Source organism: Spodoptera frugiperda, chromosome 30 (genome assembly GCF_023101765.2).
Source record: "Spodoptera frugiperda isolate SF20-4 chromosome 30, AGI-APGP_CSIRO_Sfru_2.0, whole genome shotgun sequence".
Classification (NCBI taxonomy): domain Eukaryota; kingdom Metazoa; phylum Arthropoda; class Insecta; order Lepidoptera; family Noctuidae; genus Spodoptera; species Spodoptera frugiperda.
The window spans coordinates 6,678,069-6,693,135 of NC_064241.1; the positions used below are offsets into that span (position 1 = coordinate 6,678,069).

At 32.9% G+C, this 15,067-nt stretch overlaps 1 protein-coding gene across 3 annotated transcripts in view; it reads left to right on the top strand.

The window, feature by feature from the left end:
• The window catches only part of LOC118270059 (tachykinin-like peptides receptor 86C), a 101,306-nt gene that overhangs the window by 13,016 nt on the left and 73,223 nt on the right, over positions 1-15,067 (top strand). For all 3 annotated transcript variants that reach the window (XM_050707096.1, XM_050707095.1, XM_050707097.1), the window contains exon 3: positions 9,973-10,115. In XM_050707096.1, the coding sequence (XP_050563053.1) occupies positions 9,973-10,115 (143 nt within the window). The remainder of the gene's footprint in view (positions 1-9,972; positions 10,116-15,067) is intronic.

A 15,067-nucleotide genomic window follows, 5' to 3' on the forward strand; every position in this document is an offset into this window, starting at 1 on the left:
AGCCACGTTTTCAAATAGCAGTGCATTGCCTCTCTCACTGAGTTAGTACCTAATTTATACCGTTGACGCTAGCACTAACTTAGGCTAAGTGTATTAAGAGTATGGTAGGACTAATTTGTTTTACAACTTAACGAGTTTCTGAAGTACTTCTAACAGATTACATGTAATGATTATGCTTGTACTTGCGTAGTTTGTTACCACAGTATAGGATCAAGGGAATATAGATGGTATTAAGATTGTTTTGTAACAATGTGTGTTTGTGCCTGAAGCGTTTATAATTATAATGATTATTAATGCTCGTTAAGTCCTAGCCGTGATTGATTAGGAGATGTGACAAGTTTATTCTATCATTTAGGTATTTCTATTTGGTTGAATAATTCACGTCACACATATCAACAGTTATTTATTGGTTTTAAAAATACATACTAGAAACATTTTGTGAGATTATAATAAAAAATTGAGTAATTAACAAGTCTTACTACCCAAATATAAAATTCCTAAAGAATATGAAATCTTAAATGATAAATAATATACACCTGAAACTAGCTACTCAAGTAAGAAAACATTTCAGACAGAAAATTAGAAGTTAATAGTACAAGTAAAATTGTTGTTTTCTTGTTGGTTTATGGCTCTTTAAATTGGATAGGTCTTATACTTCTTCACTCTTGCTGCATCAAGCCACAATAAGGCAAACTTTCACTAACACTTTTTTCTCCAAGGGAAAATTCCTTTGACTTTAATGGGGCCACGGCGTCCTTCTTTGAAATGGAAATGGTCGGAGGTCAACCACCTATTTTTCACGAAGTCGAATGTTACAATAAACTACAATGGATTGCCGGACTATCTTCGAAATGTCCAATAAACCTCGCAGTCGGCTCTTTGTTACCTTCCTGAGGATACAATTATTTCCCTACCTACTTCATCTTTCATTTTTATTCTATTGTGATTTTCTTGTATCTCGATTTTGATAGGACGTAACTTTCAATTTGGGTGTCTTGTCAAAAACTTTTTTAGGTATTCTGTGAAGCTAAAAATACGGACATTTTCTTTTATCAAAAGAAGATAATTGTGGCCTCAATTTCTTCGATAGAAAAGAGAACCTACTTTTGGAGCAATAGTCGTCTGTCCTCTACGCATAATAACGTGCAATCAAAACCTTAAGATTCTCTGAGGCATTGCCAAACAATTACAAATTAAGAGCTATCAAAGGCCATCCCTAGGTCGAGATTTGCCTTTAAGAATCATTATTAACTCGTTAGGGACAAACTTAACAGTTTACACTAACAATTATTACATTGTTGTTAACAGGGGTTCAAACAGAATTTGATAGAGTTTCCACTTGATTAATTTACGTAAACAACCAGAAATCGGATGTGATACCGATTTTGGGATAACGGACGAAAACCGATGAGTAATAGAAATCGGTGTAATAATATACGATGTACGTTGTACCAACATTGTTTAAGAGGGTGATAATTTAATTAATTTACCACCGACATTAATTCGTAACCATTATTCGGGTTATTTAGGCATCTACTTGAAATAAATTGATGCTATAATAATTACGAAATTGTAAACCAAGAATTTAACGTCGTTGATCGGTCTGGTTGATTTAACTTTCGCTGTTTCAAGGATTTGTTTTTCGAGTAGTATTGTTGTTTTATAATAAAAGTTAGACAGAATCTGAAGTTGTATACAAAATAGTAAATATAAACACGTTTCTAACTATGACAATTACAGCAGTGTTGAGTAGAAACTTTAACACTAGCGACAAAATATCATCGAGCCAACTATAGGACAATAAAATTGTTTCTAGGTCATAAAAGCATTGTTAGTAAGAGAAAAGTTAGTCTGTACCATAAAAATAATAAAAATGTTTGCAAAAGACAAACAGCCAAATAGTTGGTGATTTACAAATAAGACAAAAAGCCTTTCCGAATCCCCATTGGTCCTTTAATAATATCGGACATATATTGCACTTCCCTAGGGATTGTCACGTTTTTTCTACAAATAACGAATAAAATATATTATTTGAAACCCTTCGATGCTGGAATACCATCTTTTCGATGTTATAGCAGTCCCACTGCGATTTCGATATGTGTTTTTTCGATGGCAAACCCTGTAAGAGGTTCCATTTTGTTCTATTTTTATGGAATGAATGCCAGTGTTTGGAAGTATAAAATGTGAAGAAGATGTCCTGTGAGGAAGATAAGATCGGAGAATGTTTTCCTGACTTGCAGTTTTATAAAAATGTGCAGTGCTTGTATGGTAGTTGAATTATTCTTCGTTTACTTCTATCAAGAAATGCAAAATGTGAGCACGGAGTCAAAAACTATACCATAACATGATTGTTAGCATTCATTTAGATAAGCTGTAGTAGTAATAATATCGTCGGTTTCTGAAGGGGTCGAACCCTGAATGTCATTTACAGGTTAAGTTGAGAAAGGGTTCTCTTTGGTGTTTTTCTCCTTTCAATGAATATTGTTTTCTTTTTTTATAGAAAATTGCATAATGAAATGTAATGAAATTGATGTAACTTCTTTTAATAGACCGTGTACCTTTAATTGACCCAGATTGTATGATGAAATAGATTTGCAATTTAAACATCCACAACATTCTGCAACAACTACCATTCCAGTAAATGTAGTATACAACAGTTTACGAAGTACAACATATTTAATTAGTATTTCCCAACCGTAGAAAGTGTACATAAGCTTCAAAAACAAACTAGTAGGGTCACACTATGTTCCCCTGTTTGGCTAATGAAGCACAAACTACCATGTTAACTTGTTTCAAACGAATCGACCTCTAACAGGCTTTTAACTTGATCAAACATGTGTCTGGGAGCAGATGCCTGATTATGATAAAAGCCTCCTATTTTATGTTCTATTTACGCTATAGTGTTTCACGATGTACCGCTTAGAATAAGGTCTTTTTAGTAGTAGTAGTAGTATAGTATATAGTATTAGAGTAGGGGATCATATTTTAGATTAATAAACATTAACATATAGGTAACTAAGATTAAATTTGTTAACAATGTTTTCTTGAATTGTACATATTAGGTTAAATACTACTTACAATGCTGTTGAAGTGATGTTTGAATTACTTAAAAATAAGAAGAAATTTAATATACTTACGTAGGTATCTGATTAAGGACCATTTATTATTCGTTTTTTAATACTATTCTTGATAATTTATTCATTTTAGCCACAAGCAATCATATCCACTATATTACCGAACATATATGTATAAATATAATACGGTTTTTATGAAAACTCAGTATTTAAATGGATATACACCGGTATCTAGGAAAACTCAGTTTTTATATTGATAAACACTGGATTATGGAACCTACTTATGAAGTAGGTCGCCTCTGTAGATTTTGCTTTTTAATATCATAAATGGAAAAGTGTATTATTAACTTTGCATGTGGGTTTAGTCAATCACGCGATGGATATTCATTTGACATGTGTATAGGTTATCTAACTACTGTTAGAAAATCCTAAAAACCCATCGTCATAGATTTTACCTTACTTTTAATATTAGAAACTCGTTTTTTGAGCATCAATCGCCACGTTTGCTCAATGCGGGTTGGCAATTTCAAACTTATAATTTGAAATTATAAGCCCAGATTTCCTCACAATGTTTTTCTTCACCCTTTACCAAACAACTCTGAAAAGCTGATACATAATATTCTCTATCCTTCTTTAGAATAGAGAGTATGTATCAGCAGAATCACACAGCAATGGTTAGCAGAAAATATTTTAGAAATTCATTGAATTCCACAGTGAGTGGAAAAGCGAAGAAAAGTCACTGAACGATAATTTTCATATTGTCAGAACTTGTGTCTATTTGTGTAGGTAAACGAGTTAACGTTAAGTACATAAAAATATCCATTACGATACAACTTCTAGATAATAAAGAGTATTTTCCTTTAACAAAATTATAAGGAAACATTAGGAAAGCATTAAGGAGGTGGAATGTTTTGCTTTGCGAAAAACGGCTATAAATTATACCAACATTTGGGTTGCGTTTTAATTATGAATGTAATGTTTTAAAAACACAGTTGGATGTTTTTTTAGGGATGGGTGGCTGCTCCAGGGTAGCGTGTTAATACAAAAAGGTCCCTTTGTTTTTTATTTAAGGTTAAAATTAGAATGTAAGTAATCTATATGTAAAGTATGTATAATATGCTACAGTATTGGTGGAAAATTGTATGATTTTATGTTAAGTAGCTTATTAAAATGCTTTTCTCATAATATCAGATAACACACGCAATATCATTAAAAATCAATAATACCAAAATATACTCTCTTGTTATTTAAATTGCGAACAATTTTCTACATTATGTAATAGTAACAGCTGTTACTAACATGTATGTAATTTAAAGATGATTGAACTTGCTATTTTTCTACTTTATTTTTATTACATAAGTAGAAAATGTTCTTAACCTTTTCTTGTTCTAAAAAAACGTTGCCTCACATTGGGATTTTCTCCTGTGTCATGGGTACGGTTACAAACACACATTTTGACATCCACATGACACCCAGATCCGGAACAATATTTGTGGATCACAAAAAGAGTTGCGGAAATCCAAGCCGCTATACATTGCAATGCAGCCAGTTGTACAGCCACCGCACCAACCGTGCAGTCACTTTTAGCTATATGTACTCGTATTTCATATGGATGAAGTTTAAGTATAAATACAGGGTCAAAACTTCTTTACCGTCTGCTTAGTTTAATAATGACGATAGACGAATAGACTTCTATTTTTACTAAATAAGTATTCCACGAAGCTAGTGAGAGAATAAAAAAGGTTTCTAAAGCTACAGTTGGGTTAAAGACCGGTGATCCATCCGATATACCTGAGTAACGAAGGCTAACCCACGGCTTTACCTTCTCGGAACTCAGCTGACGGGAATTTACGATAGACAATTTACTTCTATACATTTTAACAAAGCCATTGTGTAGAGAGTTAGCCATTAAAGATCTGAACAAAGAGGTATGTTGCTGTTGGTGGTTTATCCAGCTATTTTATTGGCGATGTAGTATTTTGATGCCGTTTATTTAAACGTTGCACCTTCTAGGTTTTACTTCTATATGAAGCCTTTAAAGAAATAAATACATTTTACAAATAATCACCACTCATTGGACGATCTGCAATATTGTGCACTGGTCTTCCTCTAAAGAGTTTTAGTTTAATCGCCAGACAATTACTCTTAAGTCGTTTGTTAAATGTGGGAATGGCACGTAGGTGAATGATTGTGTAGAAGCTACTGTTGCCTGTGCCGGTGCCACTAAATCAAAACAACTATCTGTAATTGATAATATTACATAAAATAAAAAATTGCGCTAATAATAATTATTTATTTTGTTCAATAACATTCTGTAACCCATAAAATATACTTTTACGTTTTGTTTTCGTGACTGTACCTAATTTACTTTTGCAGTAATTTGTCGAAATCTCTTGAGAATCGCTTGACATTAAGTAGATTGTTATCCCAGGTTAATCAGTTTATACCCGTCGACGCTGATACCAAACTTGATCCAGGCTTAACGTGCAAAATTGTTCAAAATACAATTACGAATCGTCAACGTATTTTTGTATAACTTTTGCATAATTAACTCGAACGAAATCTCGAAACTTTATGATTGTTCACGATGGTGTTATGAACTTGAACATTGTACTTATTAAGAGAGTATTTTAAAAGTTTAATTAGTTTTGTTTGGCCTCGTATTTCCTGGTTGGCAAGTTTTTGTTTTGAATTGGAAACTGAAGATAGAGCAGTGTTTTATGTGGTTTGATTGAACAATACTACAATGAAATTGTTTTAAGTAGTATTATGATGCTTTTCCATCACAAATGTGCTATGGTGCGAAGATGTCTTATCTAAGATATGAAACTATCTGACCGTTTTCGTTTCCAACTATGTAGCTGTGTGAGGTAGATGCGGTGCTCGAGTATGCGATGTATCAATAGTAGGGAAGCCATCTATATCCATATATATATATTTCTATATATATTAAAAAAACTTAGCTGAGTCCGTTTCCACCAGTGCTATACTATGTACCAATGAATATGATTGGTAGAATCCAAACGCATCCACAGCAACGTACCATAGCACATCTCTGGTGGATAAGCACCCTTACTATTCTACTTTAACTTTTATGATATTTTAACTGCCAGATATTATGTACATTTTAACGTTCAAAGAAAATATTTTATCTTTTATTGGTAGGTATAAATTGAATGAAGATATTTTGAGCTTAGACTACGATGTATTCCAAATATTTGTGGAGACACCTTTGGGGTATAGTTGACAAGATTCTAACAAATATTTGCATAATCTGCCAGTAGAGAGCTGTTCTAACATAACTTTGGATCGTACCTAATAGTATTTTACTACAGGTGGATATTACCATAATATTGAGCAAAATCTCGTATAATGTGTGCCTAGACTTTTACTTATTGTTCGTATTAAATTAAATGGTAGGCAATTTTGATCGTCAAAACTTTTATAAAACTCTTATCTAACATCAAAATGAGGTGTTTAACGTGATTAAAATATGTACTAACTTTTTAACGCCATATTAGTTACCTATAATATATAATATTGATTATGTAATGCCTCTTGAAGTGGTTGACAAAGTCATGTTTATCATAACTATTTAGCATATAGCCTAATATGTTTGCTTTCTCGACTACACAAAGGTATTTCAATATTTAATTCACCTTTTTCATGATTATCGGCGAACTCCGTTTCGCCACCAATGATTTTCTCTGAATTCCTACTTTTCTCTTGAAATTTTCCTGAATTTTCTTTGCTGTAAACCTCTCGGAGCCCAAGACCTTACCAACGAATGGAATACCGGTGGAAGTCGCCTCTTGGGTTCTGGAGTTATAGCGTCAGGAAGGAAAACCCGACTTATTTTTATATTATAGATAGCTTTTGCCCGCGACTTCGTTCGCGTGGAATAGTGACTTCCGGCAAATTTTTGGTTTTAACCACATAGTTCCCGATCTCGCGGGATCTCTTCAAAAATGAGATGTGGAAGATATTCCAGGGAACTCTTCAAAAATCAACATAATGAGCTCTGCGTTTGAATTTAATAGATGTATACTCACTTAGGGCATTGAAAAAATAGTTTAAAAACGGACTTAAACTAACTTAAAACTAAAGAAAGCTACGAATTACGAACTTATAACAATTAAAAAAGAACTTGTATATTACAACCTATCCTCTATGCTATAATAACCAAGCTTAAACTAAATAATTTAAAAGAAACGACTTAAATCTAATCTAATTTAAATAAAAATTAGACAATTTTATTAAAAAAACTAACTACAGTAACTACTAATAATCGATATCAAACTAAACCTACGTTAAATAGTTTAACCAAAAAACCAGGAAAACCCAACAAATAAACTTATTAATTGACAAATACAACGAAACCAATTTAGAATATACGAAACAGCAGGACCACTACAGACAAATAATCATACGACTGATAATACACTTTTTCTACGATAGTACCGAAGCGCTCGGCCGATACCCAACCAAATGAATGTAACGAAACCATAGCGCGATCTATTTCGATCCCAACGCCATCTATCGAGGATAAAGACAACTTGGATTATTTATTTATACTCCGTTCGGGCATTTTCTTTGTACTAAAAGTTTAATTATATTGATATTATTTTTTTCATACCTTTTTACTATTTATTTACTTTTTTCGATGAATTAAAACAATAACATGAACCGAAGTCGTGTAACGATCGACATAGAATTATCTATACTCCGTTAGAGCATTTTCTTTGTACTAAATGTTTTATTATATTGATATTATTTTTTTCATACCTTTTTACTATTTATTTACTTTTTTTCGATAAATTAAAACAATAACATGAACCGAAGTCGTGTAACGATCGACATAGAATTATTTATAAATAATTTATTTCTTATTTTTATTTTTTGATTTTTGAAATAGAAATATATCTATGTCCTTTCTAAGGTTCTAAACTATATCTGTACCAAATTTCAACCAAATCCGTCAAATAGTTGCGGAGATTAATGGTATAAGCATAGAATGTTCGACGTGATTCTTTAATTTGACATAACTTTTTTATTTATGAACCGATTGACATGAAACAAACACTAAATGTAAATTTAAGCATCCCACAATATATTCGTGGAAACCGCATCCAACTCGGATCAGCCGTTTCTGAGATTAGCGCGCACAGACGAACAGACAAACAGACAAACAGACAAACAGACAAAAAAAAAGTTAATTACATTTTTGGGTTCGACATCGACATAACAATAACCCCTGCTATTTTTTTTATTTTTATTTTCAATGTACAGACAGTACTTTTCTACGATTTTATTATATGTATAGATTATCAGGAAAACTCTCGCATAAGTCTAAAGATAAATATAGAAAAGATTAATACGGTACAACTTCTCGTGTTAGTAATTCACTGCGCGATAAAGAAAACTATGTGTTTATTTTAGTAATATCCTCATAAACTATGAAAATATATCGCTTTTTATAATACCCCAGCCTAGCAGTACGACAGGTGTCCTAAACAATATGTATTCATATGCTACATTTGCAAAAAGCTATTCGTACCAAATGTAATAAGAAATGCTCCCAGAACTACCAAGTATTTAATATAAACTGAATACAAAATTCCGCTACAACAACATCCTTTTGGTTTCTCGAAAAGAAACCGTATTATAAATTCCTTATGAACTATTTTTGTAGAAGGTATCTGTAATCTCGCATTCACGTGAGCTCAACCACTAAATGAGAAACGTGGACCTCCATAGATAATGGTAGAGATATGAAGTAATAGTTTACTTTCCTTAGAAAGTAGTTTCATTGTTGCTTTTCTTCGTGACAGTTCATAAAAATTGGCATCCGACACAGCGTTGACTACAACTTTATTGGCAGAATGCACTGTTGATGCTTCGATAAAAGAGAGCGATTTTTATCCCTGCTGTATGAATCCTGCAAGAAACGAAGTAAATTATTTGTATGGTCTGCAAATAAATGGACAGGGGCTTTGAATAATAAGTAAATATTAAACTAAAACATGAAAGTATTTATTTTACATAACAGTCTGCGTACTTTTATAATCATTAAATCAACTCCATAAAGCAATGAAAAACATTAGCTACAAAGTACACACCCTATTATAATTATAATTAATGATTTCGTCGTATGAATAAAACTTCGTGTTTTTTTTAAAAACATGTAATAGAACAATAGAGACTATGATTTATTGTTCAATGTACTTTCTAGAATTTACATGTTTAATGTTATTTTGGTGTCGCTATATGGCTTTTTAATTGTCAGTGAGTCATGTTGCGACGAAATAAATGATAGGTTTTCAGTATGGGTTGATGTCATTATTATGGAACAGACATAGTAAATTATACACCTCCCATTCCCCTCCACTTTTCGCTAGTTTAATTACAATGTTTCTAGGTAACAATGACATATATGGCATGGGCATTAAAACCATTTAGTTCTAATAATTAGTCTCCTACTCTTATTTAGTCCCAATAGGGCTGATTTTTCGGTCAAGAAATATTTTTTAATACACATATAGAACACAATTAACAATTTTTACAGTTTTTAGTATAGGTTTGGAATTGTCAAATACTAAAGATTATTCCTTCAGTAAAATTTATCTGGCAACAGAAAAATCAATCCTTACACTAGTATTTTTTCCTCCAGTCTTTTTCCCAATTTTCCTAATTAAGTAGGTTGCTCTCAATTGTAACCGTTAATCTAAAGACATGAATTCCTTTACAACCTACTTAGGTTTGTGGAGTAACCGCATTATCATGTGTAGCCAAATTTTTGAACTCCTCACTAGCAGGCGTAACGTCTACAAATAGTTTAGTAAACATAAAAAAAATTTAAAAGTACCTTCCCATCACAACATTATTTCTTTCTTTCCAGAATAACTCTTGGCAATTGCATGGGTTTGGGCGAAAGGCCATTCAGTCCGCCATGGTGGGTGCAACTCGCTTGGTTCATGGTCTTTGCAATCATGTTGCTGCTGGCTGTCCTTGGGAATACTCTGGTCATCTGGATAGTTTTGGGTGAGTAATAATGTTTGATTTTTAATTGTAAGTTGTAATTGTGAATTATGATATTGGGCCAATTTGGACCAATTTGTACATTGTGATCAGTATTACAACGGCTAATGAAGTTGAGAAATTGAGTGACAAATTAGTAGACAGTATATAGAAGAAGACGTTGAAACAACATGTTGTACTTTGCGTCTAGTACTTCTTATTGTTGTTGTTGGTTGTTTCTGGTTGTTTTCTGGAATTTTATTTACAATAGGACACTTTAACTATTGGTAGAATGTGTCAACGATGTTTTTGCTGTCCTAACACATTAAAAAAATACCTCAAAAAATCCAATTAAATTACCCTAACCAACATTTTGCTCTTACCTTTAAGAGCGTGCTCAATATTAATAGTGGAAGAGTAAATTTAATTATTTTAGAAGGACACAATGAAGCGCCCGGTGAGCCAAAAGATAGCTCAGCATAGTAATTAATATTCTTGACAATATTCTACTTTGTAGTGATTCATTGAACGTTCTCCCTTTAATCTTCGTAAAAGTAAACGAAACTGTGGGAAACATAACAGGAGACAGTGACTGACTTGCTCCTTTGGCTAAACAATTTATTTAATGGTTATCTCTTTGGAAAATTGGTTTGTGAACTTTAAGAAGTCATCTATTTTAAGTTCACAAACCAATTATTGTTATTGTTATTAGGCATAGATACTATTTTAGCAGTTGACCACATTTTTGTCCTATGATAGCTTCTGTATTCATGTCACAACCTTCTTCAAAAATATCACACTAATCATACTGTAATATTATAACAGTAAAAGTTTGTTTGTTTGAATGTTTCTCCGTCGATTATGCTGAAACTACTTTGAGGATTTTGATGAAATTTGGTGCATAGATAGGTTATAAACTAAACTTTTTAAGGGGTTTGATCATATACATTACACCTCGTAACCTTAATATATTTATAGAATTTTTAGGTCAAATAATTTTTGGGAATTTATATTTAGTAATCTAAAGGCCTATAGTATTAATAACGGTCCATATATAACGGTACACTAATTCTTTAAAGATTATATCACCCGATATAGAAGTAAATCCAACAAAATCCCTTAAAAAGAGAGAACAGACGTTCTCTAATACCAAAATGTTTCAAGGAAAATCGTTTTGTTCCACATTTTGCCAGATTGTTGCAGCAACTGAGAATAATGTAGTCGACTCGTATAATGCATATCGTTAAGAATACATTAAGGCTACTTCCTCATTCGTCAAAATGTAAATCGAATTTGCGAACGAGAAAAGAATACAATTTAGAATCCCTTTTCTCGTAAATTTACGATTTCGAAACGATTACGATTTTGATTATAAACGTTCGTTTTGTTTAATATAGGGCAATTTTGTGCCTTTTTTAAATGGGACAAGCCCGTCACTACCTTCCGTACCACTGCAACTCCTGTAAGCCAGGATCTACAGTAAATACAACCATGAAAACACCGAAATACTGCAGTCCGGCGCGTCCCAAGGACATGAATAACTGTCTTGGATCCCGCAACGAAATAAATCAGAAGAAATAATTAGAGGAAAAGAACTTTGTGCCTACCTATATATGTATGTAATTTGCTACTATTTGTACTAATGTTTATTTAACGACATTCGTAAGGATCAATATGAAGGAAATACTTGGAAGTCCCATTGTTCTGATTAGGTTCAATGTTTATGATCCTATTCTAACATCCTGTCTGTTTTTCTTCGAAGTTTAAAAATAATCTCACGTGCCTACTACACGTAATAAACATCTATTGTATTATTTAGCTTGTGTTTTTAGTCAGTGTAGTTGTAAGTTTGCAATTATTTTGTTTCTAATATAATTAGCGAAAACATATCATTTCAAATCGTTTAAAGTTCCCGTTAGCATTTGACCTTTGCATTGGAAGATTTTATTTAAAATATAAAATCAGTTTCAATGTTTAAATACGTAATTAAATGTAAATCTCGGTTATTTACTCAACTAAAATTTAAACCCAAATATGAGCTCTACACTACCACAAAATCTAAAACAATTTATAACTCCGAATTTCGGGAGAGTAACGCGAAACCTGGACATCGACCACATAAAATGCAGGGAACCACAATGTTTGTGTTACGTGACATCCCTAGCTATGTGGGTCTCGTTTCACCCGACATCATAAAGCTATCAGGGTGACCCTAAGAGCACCATCAGACTAACAATAGGGTAGATGACTAATTTTTATTTTAATGTCCGTCTTGTAGATTATTTTAAAACATTAGACACATATTTTTTATTTTCTTAAGGAAACAAATACTTTCGAAGATATTATTATATTGATTTGAAATATCGCGTGACGTCACTTCTAGGTACGTTTTATACGTAGAAATGACGTATTTTTTCATTCGTTTTATCTGAGTATTATTATCTTATATGACAAAATATGAAAATACTGTATGTGTAATATTATTACATTACCTAAGTGACGGACTAAATAGATTTTTTATTTTCATACCCCGTCATCATCTCTATTGGAGGTTGACTGGCTTAAGTCACTGTATCTACCTACTAAATGTGTAGTATGCATAATGATCAACTTCTCTCGGTTTGCATACCTTATAAAGTTTAGTAATCAAGTTAATTAATTAGATGTTAATGTAGTCAGAATACATATACCTTTTCAGAAACAGTATACAGAGTTACCTGATTAAATTAAAAAGGCAACTTAGTTGTTCAGTAGTAGAGTGAGTTAAATCTGTTTGAGTATTCTACGCCTAGAGGGCTAAACCCTTATTATGAGTTTGCTTTACGTTTAAAGTAATCGAAAAGAGAGCGAATTCGGCGCTCTGATTGACCGGCTCGAATAAACCAACCAATCAGAGCGCCAAACGCGCTCTTGTTTCGATTACTTTAAACGTAAAGCAAACTCATACTAGGGTTACTGGAGTCTTTTCGTAGTCTAAATTGTATTTTGATAGGCCACAGATTTCTCGCTAAAAATAACAAGCTTTCTATTATCGTGTAATATTGTTTCTAGATATTATGTTTGTTTAGTAATTGGATGTGAGTCAGTCTGTTTCTAATTTGATGCGATGTACATATGTTAACCTTATATTTAATTAGACTTGATATTTATTTCTCGAAGTATAATTAAAATTGCCAGTACTGCGAGGAGTACTACCTCGAATATGCGATGTATCGATAGTAGGACAGCCGTCTATAGCAGCGTCTTTCCGTATAAAAAAACGTAATTTAGCTCCGCCCGAGTCTGTTTCCACCAGTGCTAAGCTATGTGTACCAATGAATATGATTGGTGGAAGTCAAATGCATCCACAGCAACGTAGCATAGCACATCTCTGATGGAAAAGCACCCTTAATCTATACACATTTGAAGAGTATCTAGAACAGAAAAAATATGTGAACCAAAAAAACATAAATCTAGTTGTTCACAACAAAAGCTCCAGTTTTTCCACTGAATTGTAGTTACGAGTCTATCATTATTTTTTCGAACCCTATTTTTTTCTAGAGAGCTACATACAAGAGGCACAATTCTCTCCTGATTACAATTACTCTCACACACTACTAGCCCTTTTATTATCATCTGACCCTCTTGTTGACACATTCGCATTCGGCTCACAATCTACAACCTTAGCTTATCTCTATGTACCTACTCATAGGTAGGTAGGTAAGGAAACGATGTACTGATGACGTGATTGTACTTGTGCGAGTAGAAGATGTATCTTTCAGATGCTCATTTGTGATGTAGATATTGTAATTACAAAGAAATAAAATCAGGTTAATTCTAGAATTCGAACTTGAAACGGGATATTTACCATGTTTTTAAATTTTTATGAGTTTCCGATATTTCGGCACTGTTGCAAGCGCCATGATCACGGATAAAACATGGTAAATATCCCGTTTCAAGTTCCAATTCTAGTGTTAGTGACCATGTCAGTTTATAAACTTAAATCAGATTAATTGTTAAAAGTGGTAGGGGTGTAGTTATTCACTAGTTTCTGTAGTATATTATAAGCTTATACCTATTTTATTGTCTACCAGTCTTCTTAGTCAGTCTCATCATTACTGAAGGTCGTGTCTGCGTGATGCATGCGTCACTCGATGTACGACCCTCCTTCAAGCGCCCCTGTCCTCTGCAGCCTTCATATCTTGTACGACTGTCAAGTCGGTGTGGTTTTTACAGCATCTAACGACCGCGAGGTCTTTTCCTATGTAGCTGACCAACAACCACCAGCTTCTTCAGATTGTCGTGGTTTCTTCCATCTTCTTACTCTCGAGAGTCTATCTATTGAAATCACAATCAAGACATGTAATCACAATTGTATTTCGTCGATGTTAGTAATCTGATAAACATCAGTGATGTTTGACATGTTCATGTTTGTAACACACACTTGATAGTGATGTTACATCAATATCGAGTGTGTTACCTGCTTACATTTTGTTATGTGGGAATGAAATAATAAAATAATTACGATGTGTATGTATGATGAAATACAAATAAGAAAATATATGAATATTATATCTGATGGTAATCTAAATATAATTTACTTCGTGTGTGGGCGTTTATTCATAAGGAAAATGGGGTAAATATACTGGGAATAGTGAGGAAATATTTATAGTAAAACGTCAACAGAAATATTAACGGTCAATTGCATTCTTGGTAAGTGATTTCACGATAAATTACACATTCAGATTGTTGCTAAGGGAATTTGGAGCGACTTTGTATGAATACATTGTGGTAAAATAAGAAGGTATAACATTTTCTTCTATGTCGTTTTTCTCTTGGCAGAGCGGTCGTGATCACGTTAAGGCGGCCGCATATGTGTTGGATGCGTTATTCTGGATCTCATACCATCTCCCTTTGTAGACTGTCTGGCGTAGTCCAACTGCAAGGATTTCTATGGCCGATTTAGTTCAGTTTAGCACATTCATGTGAACTATCTT